The 8,319-nt window shown below is 42.5% G+C and overlaps 1 protein-coding gene across 3 annotated transcripts in view; it reads left to right on the forward strand.

Annotated features, from left to right (window-relative positions):
* GNB1L (G protein subunit beta 1 like) overlaps positions 1–4,773 on the forward strand; it is a 29,416-nt gene extending 24,643 nt beyond the window's left edge. For all 3 annotated transcript variants that reach the window (XM_075718783.1, XM_075718784.1, XM_075718785.1), the window contains exon 7: positions 4,023–4,773. In XM_075718783.1, coding sequence (XP_075574898.1) covers positions 4,023–4,289 — 267 coding nt within the window. In that variant the 3' untranslated portion in view covers positions 4,290–4,773. The remainder of the gene's footprint in view (positions 1–4,022) is intronic.
* The last annotated feature ends 3,546 nt before the right edge of the window (positions 4,774–8,319 follow it).

The raw sequence follows: 8,319 nt of genomic DNA on the forward strand, positions 1-8,319 counted from the left end.
GAGAAGAGAGCTGCTGGATACACCAGTTCAGGGAAGAACAATAACCACTCCTCCAGCTTGTAGCTTTTGTGGAGATTTTTTTAGGTAGTGTGTGGCAAGTTAATGCTGTTTTCTGAACAGTGCTACAGAAAGAAAAGCAAGTGCTTGGACATCCAACGGAGACTCGTCAGCTGGGGGACGCTGTGAAGGTGTGTGATCTGTTAGGCATCACCACAGAACTCCCATTCATGGAGTGGTAGGGCACGAAGACCCCAGTGCATGTAGTGTAAATGCGTCCAACTGAGATGAAGTTTGGACGACACAGTGCTCACCGAGAACATCTGAACTGTAATAAGCAATACAACATGAAGTAAAAGAGGGACTCTAGACTCTGAATAAGTAGCAAAGGTGTTCTAAGCCGATGTGACAAAGAAGAGTTTTAACAAGTCTGATGCACAATTGTCACAGTTTGGGGGTTTTTTGTTATGTCTGCCCTGGCCTTTCTGTCACTATTGGCACACATCTGCACCTGGTGTCCTCAGCTCAGGGAAGCAAGAGGAACATGAGCAGACAAGTCCCAGTAAGAAACTTCGTATTGAGACTAGTTTTCTAAGGCCGAAGTGTCAGAAATCTGACATCATGGCAGGCTTCTTAAGGCTTCAAATACTCTGGTGCTGGAGAGGAAGCTGTTCCTTTATGTTAATTATAGCATAGCTTTTTCCTAAATTCAAAGAAAATATTGTTCGCAGCACATTTCAGTTATGAGTTAAGCGTAATGCAGGGGTACAGGTATGACTCATGGGAAAAATAAACAGTTGTTCACCTGAAAGATTCCAGGTATTGTTTTCCACAGGGTATCCACATTCCCAGGAGATGCAGGATTAGTTCCATCTTCAGCACATCACACTGAGAGATAGTAGCTTTTCTCAGAAGAAATTTAAATGCCAAGTATTATAAACTATAAGTAATGTTTCTATGCTTCATGCATAGTGTGAATGCCCTAATAAAATGCATCTTTCATATGAGCGCTAGAGATTGTCAAGGACATAGATTAAGTTTTTTTCCACTATTGCATTAATAATATAAACCAGATGGGGATTTTTTTCCCTGACATTCCAGGTACCTGAGGTAATGGTAGATGTTGGAAAGCCACTCAGTGGCACATTATTTTTATTCTAAAAGGTTTTAATAAGTAAACGTGGTGCATAGCTATCTGCTGTTGGAGAAATAATGACACAATGATGGTACTTCAGCTCTGTTTTAAGTGGCAGCGTTCCAGTGTGTCAATGAATAGATGATGAAGGTAACTTCATAGTTTATTGCTATGAGGAAAGTTTGGTGTATTGTCTTCTACAAGAAAGTTGCTGAAATCATCACTGTCAGCAAATGATTGGAATGGTTGTGAGCCTTCTGATTTGGATGAGATAGTGTAATTACAGGATGATGTTTGTGGTAGAATGTAGGAGGTAAACAGCTTCTGCAGGTGAATAAATAAAGCAGAACTAAGAAATCTGATGATCACAGAAGGTCCTTTATATATGACAAGAAAAAAAAAATCTGTAAGCTGTAATGTAAGTAAGCACACAAGTTTTGTTGGTTGGGTTGCTGAGGCTTTTCCCTCAAATGCTGAAGCTAAGGCTGCAACTATCTTGGCTATTTATCTAATAAGAACAGGGCGTAAAGACATCATTTGGGTGTAGGGGAGAGAGATTTGGAAAAAAAAAAAAATCAGAGATAGCATGTGTTAAGGAGGGAAAGAGAGTTGGGTATCTGTTGGCCTCAGCATGTCAAAATTTCTTAATGCATCTGCCAGTAGATGCACGTGTCCTTGGTCATGACTGGCTGAAAGCAGCTCACCTGTTTTTACCTCTTTGTTTTCTTAATTACAATCTGGTTTTCTGGTTAGGAAATGATGTTGGTACGCATTTGACTGCAGTAGTTGCCCATAAGTGACTGGATGGCTCAAATCCTGGCACTGGGATTTCACCTGGCTGCATACACCTTGAGCAAGTTGTTCTACTTTGTTTTCTTTTTCTCTCTCACCTCTTGTATTTGCAGATCATGCACAAACGCCCACTGTTCCCTCATGTTCCATAGCCAAAAGGCATCACCATTATAGGCTTCATTTTCAAGTTGTAGCTTGCTGATGACATGCAATTTCTCCCAGTCGTCCTGATTTTGCTGTATGGATCTTGCCCACATAATTGACAGTAATGATGGGAAGCACCACGCCCGGGATTGGTTATAGCCATTAGCTAATAATCTCAGTTACAGAGTAAGGCCCATCTTATATTTGCCAGGCTGGTGATGTCAGCAATAAATCCTTCCCTTGCCAGGACGCATATGCCAACAAAAACCCCACTGAAGCCATGCTACGTTAGCGTAACTGGGGAGTTTGGAAGAACATACATACTAGCAAAAAGCACAAGTTTCACAGTAGCAGCCCTACAAAGAGGCCCGCATACAGCCTCCTACTGTTCCTCAGCCTTGAGCAAAACTTGCTGTCCTCTGTTCTGAATTGGTTGTAGACATATTCGTTGGGTCCTGTTTAAAAGAGGAATGTATGGAGCGTGCAAGAAGCGCATCGAGGTTTATTTAGCCTTCTTTCTCACTGAGTTGCACATCTCTTGCTCTTTAAGTAAGTAGCTGGGCAGTTGTTACGTAGTTGAAAAATAATTGCTTGTAGCTTTGGGCCTGTAAGATTCAAAGATGTGTTCAACTGCATCTGAAACCTACTTTGACCAGCATTTCTGGAGTTTTAGTTTTCTACATCCAGTATTACAGTTAAAATTATCTGCAACGAATATATTCTTTATAATCCTGTACTAACTATGCATCATAGGATCGTCCTTTGAGGAGGAAAGCTACTCAGAGGTAGTACGCTTTGCAGTCCCTTCCCGCCTCAGAAAAACAGCAACAACACGCAGCGTAGTAAAACATGCACTGAATTACATTAAGCTTTGGTACAAGATAGTTACACATTCAGTCTTAAGTAGATGGTGGCATTAATGTGTCATTTCCAGTTGTGCTTATAAATAACAGCACTTTAAGGTCAGCATACACTCAGAAGGTGTTTTCCACATTGTGACAAACGCCAGGCTGTTTCAACATACGTGCACATGCGTGTGCACACACATGTGCACACACACACTGGTGCATATGCTGCATGTGTTTCAGAGGTAGACTGCTGACTAACACAAGTTACCTGAGGTGAGAACAGCAAAAGTGTATTATACTGAGCTTTTCCTCTGTGCTTCAGGGCAAGCTCATGTCAGTGAAGTGAAAGCTTTTTTTCCAGGGGCTAAGTCCTGCGCAGCCCCAGTGCCTCCTGAAGGAAGCTAAATGCCATCCAATTTAATTGTGCCCCTCAGAAACTTGTGCGCCAGTAGTCTCCAAACAGTAACAAAAGGCTTCCAAGCTTGAAATCAATAACTTGTTCGTAAGCCCCTTCTTGGAATTTGGTGTAAATAAAAGTCTCTTGGGAAGGAGTACTAGAAATACAGATTTCCTGACACTGTAACCTAATTCCTGGAAGCATTCCTTTCTCAAGACTGTGGTAAATGCTACCACAGCTTATTGGGGTTTTTGTGAGGGGCCACAGTAGTGGAAATAAGTAGCAGGTAGTTTAAACATCAGCTCGGAGTCTCAGCATGAGAATATTGCAGAAGCAGGGAAAATATATGGCCATAGCTCTGAACATTGCAGCTCCTGCAAGAATAGCTGGAAGAAAAGAGCGAAGCTGTGTCGTCTGGTTCTCAAAAACCTCGACTCGCAGCTTCACTTGTGACAGAATATGAATAGTTTTAAATGCAATATAAACTAAAAGCATACAAGGGATGCTTTTATTTTTAGAGACTGGTGCTGGAGATAGATAAGCCCAAGTTAATGTCTTTTCCACCCTCTGTCTGTAATTGTTCTCACTAAGGCAACATCCACTGTGTGGTGCGTATGGGTGGGCACTACACCTTCTAAAATCCCAAAAGGTTCCTTTTTCTTCTGTTTGTTTTAAACAATTAGAGCTCATCTATAACTTTCTCACACAGGTTTACAAAACACACAAACTTGTCAACGCTGGCATATCTGATATCACCATCCGTCCAGACAAGAAGATTTTAGCAACAGCAGGGTGGGATCATCGCATCAGGATCTTTGGCTGGAAAAAACTGAAGCCTTTAGCAGTGCTGGACTACCACACAGCAACCGCCCATTGTGTGTCCTTCTCAGATCACAAAAACCCCAGTGAGAGACTGCTGGCAGCTGGCTCAAAAGATCACCGCATCAGTATCTGGTCAATATATACTCAGATGTGACATGTTCTGCACTGTCATGGACTAGAACAGGATTGGGTGAAGCGATTCTTTACACTGTAATTCAAACCTGGATGTGGGGAAGTAGCACAATGTATTTCCAGGCTGAAGTGAGAGTCCTGGGTTAATTTTTATGCTGCTTGTTCAAGCTGCAAGTTTTGTTTTCCAGAGAGGGAAGTGGATTTTTAAAATTCGTAACAAGCAGAGCAAGGCCGGTCACGAACGAAGACACAGAACAAGTCACTCTGAGTTCTGCTACAGGTTTTGCAACAGCTTTTCTTTGGCAGGTTGCTTAAATAACTTGTGCCAGTATCTTCTTTTGTGAAAAAGGACTGGAATCCCTCAGACTGCAGTGGGGGCAGAATACGTCTGTTTGTGAGTCATTTATGTATCCAGGAATCTGAATCAGTGTAAAATATCACTCCTTCTTGACAATTTATACCCATTAAACCACCTCCAGTGGTTTCTCATCGTCAGTTACTTTTTCTTCCACGTAACTGAAAGGCTATCAGAACAACCTTGATTTGTTCACACTCCTGTCAGTTCCTAACTTAAACCAACAGCCAGGAATGTGACTAGGGACGGCCTTTGGCATTTATGAATTTCATTATGTCTCCTGTCACCTCAAGCCTCACAATTAATCACAAGAAAGAAAGGGAAAGAAAAAAATCTTCCCCTGCATTGCACTGCAAAGCTATGTAAAGCCTTTTACAGAGCCAGTACTAAATCCCTTCTATAGACTGACTAGCTGAAGGATTTAAACTCAGCAATCCAATTAGCGCCCTTCTCCTTGGAGAGTTAGGGGTGGGTTTCAGCATGGCAAGGCTGGGATTCAGCTACACAACTCCCATTAACATTTAGGGGAATTGCATGGATAAATCCTTATCCACACTGTGCGAACTGCCCCATTAACTTGTCATCTCTACGGTCATGGAAGCTGAAATTCATTCAGGAAGGGGTTTTTTTTTGAGTCGTGAAGCAGCATTTGCAGTCTTTTAAAGCATATTAGACATACAAGTCTGTTCATAGACACCTTACTGTTGTATTCAGTCACCAAGCTGCAGTTACAACTGTCCTACTGAAGCAATTAGTAAGGGCCAGTTTGTTAAAAAGGAGGTGGCCTGGAAACTAGAACTCAGCTTTACAAACTGAAGTGGTTTGTGTCCAGGCTGTGCACTGTTGATACTTTATTGGAAATATTTGTTTCTGCCTCTGTGCAGAGCTGACATCAAAGAAAAAGTCACCAGAACTGTAGTGAACAGCAACATCAAAAGACTTTAGAAATTTCAGGGAAAACACACAAGCAAATTAAGGTCTGGGTCTGCCATCCAGCTGTGCTTTACAGGCAGAGAACACTGCTGGACTAAAAGCCTTAAGCACCAAGCCCAATGTTCTTTCCATTAAAACACAGAAACAGGATACAGTTGCCAGGTTTTTCTAAATAAAACTCGGCCTTACACATTTTGGAGTGTGACAACACTTTAAATAATGCATTTCTTTGATTATTTCTTTACTATTCGGTAGCTGCATGGAGGATCACATTGCAGCTGAAAGCTAAAGCCTGATTTTGTGTGATCCTGAGTCAAGGGGAGGTGCTGGTGCTCATTACATCTTCCAGAGTTGCGTATATGGCGAGTGCTCCATCTCCACCCATCATCCACCTCCCACGCAGAGGAGGAGCTACCTACGCCGTACAAGAGGCTCCTGCCAGCAGCCTTAGGGAATGAGACAGGCTTTTCTCTCCACAAACCTGCTGCTGGAAGAAACCTTTACAAGGCTTGGGACTGCTCAGTGCTGGAACCCAACATGCTTTTAGACTATCTGAAAAGCTTAGCTTCTGAGCAAAATTGAAGTTTCCACAGCTTATCACTAAAAAAAACACCCCCAAAACCAAACCCAAACCCAACCCCAACCCTCCAGACACATAGTCAGTGTCTGAAACTCGGCAGAAAAGGAAAGGAAATCCAGGGCTCGCCCATCTTGGGTGAATGGTTGCCTTTGGAAACGAGAAAGGCCAAGCCTGATCCCGGCAGAGAAGAAGTAATCGCTCTCCTCTCATCCTTCTGACAGGAAAAGGCAGCTGTGCCACCGGAGCCTATCCTGAGTGGTGGGTGAGAAGCCAGTTTCAAGACTGGAGCAGGGACTCAGGTGCAAACCTCCCCAGCGTCTCAGGGCAGCTCCACGCTCAGCACGCCCCTTGTCCTGAATGCCAGTTATGCCCCATGCTCCGGGGCCATCGTGCGGCTCCGAGGCATTGCCGCAGCCTGGCCGCTGCTCCTGGCACGGCTGCCACATGGGCTGGCTCACGGCCACCCCCACGCTGTATTTCCCTCCTGTGTTCTAGACCTCAGGTCCCAAAGCCGTACGCAAAATGCATCTTTAATGAAGGCCCATGCATCTTACATCCACCGTAGGAAAAAACTTTTTATGCAAATACTGTGATATTGGCATGGTGGCGGTGCCCTAGGAAGAATGGATCAATACCCCATGTCTTAATAGGAGTGCTATTAGATCAGAGCCTGAAAGTTAGGAACATTTGAGTCTATTCTTTCTCTGAAAAATGCCATTTACTGTCAACGTCAGTGTCTAAAGTAATTATGGAGACTCATAAGGGATGTTTAGCTTTACCAATAGGCCTTTTGGAAGATACTCTAAAGATTACCAGGTGCCTTTACATCTAACTAACCGCCCTTTGCTGGTGATAAATATTTATGTTTGTCTGACTAGGTAGATTTAAAAATAAACTTGTCATGCAAGCACAAATTGAAAATGAGGGCATGAACTGCATCTGTAATCTTACTAGCAGAGAGACACAGAGGTAAAGAGTTTCATCAGCTTCAAGAGAAAGGACACGTTGCAGATCTGCTTGCAAGAACAGACCCATCCTATACGCCTTTACTTCCCATTACCAAAGCAGTATCCATATGATACTTTTGCACATTACAACAATTAATTAATTAACACTTTGCATCAGTCCTGATTTTATTTAAACACTCAGTAAAGGGAATTTTTTTTTTTCTCACATTATAGTTCCCTTGAAATGAGCAACCAGCCAACATTAGTTTGATTTAGAGTTGAGCCTAAATCACCAGAGTTAGAAAGTGAATTACAGTCTTCTAGAAGTTTATTTGCTTAAGGAACTGACCTGGACTTTCCCAAAGCAGAATGATTTCCAGCAGGAAGGATGGCCTGTATTGCTATACTGTAAAATGCAGTCGTCTGATTGCATCTAGGAAATGAACAAGTCTTCTTTTCCCAAAAAATTTTAGAGCTTTTTACAATGGTAACATGAGCACGGTTATCGCTCCCGATCTCAGCTGACTTGCTAGCAGGCAGGCTGTGAGTGAAGAGCCACCTTAAGCTGCTGGAGTTAGCTCTGGAATCTCACCTGCCAGAAAGGAACAGGGCTAGCCTGTACCTGGCCTAAAGGATTCAGGAGTGAAGGTGATGACAGCTAAATTATTACAAAAGGCTTCCTCCCAGGAATCGTCGTCTTTGGCACTGTGAGGGGGAAGAAAGCAACCAGCATTCGTAAACTAATAGAAATAAATCCCAAACACTAGCATTTGTGCAGCAATTACATGGAATATTTATCACCACTGGAATGAATGGTGATCTCTGACCCTCTAACATTTTTTGCAAATGAATCCATTAGTTCCAACCCCTTTCTCTTATCAGTACATGAGCCATAAAGCATTGCAGTCCTAGGTGTAGATGAGCAAGGAAAGAGGAGATTAATTGTATTTGTAGTAGAGAGTGAAAAAGGAAGTAGGCTGAGGGCCTGCAGTGAGACAGTTGTTAAATTTAGCCCTATACAATGCGATTGCATTAGTAAGCCAATAAATTCTCTGCAGCTTGACTTGGATTGTTGCAAAGGTTTGCGTTTTAAAGAGCAGATTTTTATAGTTAAGTCAATACTGGCTTCTGGACTGCTTCAATTTTTAGTACATTTAAGATGCATCTTACAAAGCCAACTTACAAATTAATAAATCTTTCCTTTAATTCAGTTTGCCAAGAACAAAGATAGAACACT

This window comes from Pelecanus crispus, chromosome 11, assembly GCF_030463565.1.
Source record: "Pelecanus crispus isolate bPelCri1 chromosome 11, bPelCri1.pri, whole genome shotgun sequence".
Taxonomy (NCBI): Eukaryota; Metazoa; Chordata; class Aves; order Pelecaniformes; family Pelecanidae; genus Pelecanus; species Pelecanus crispus.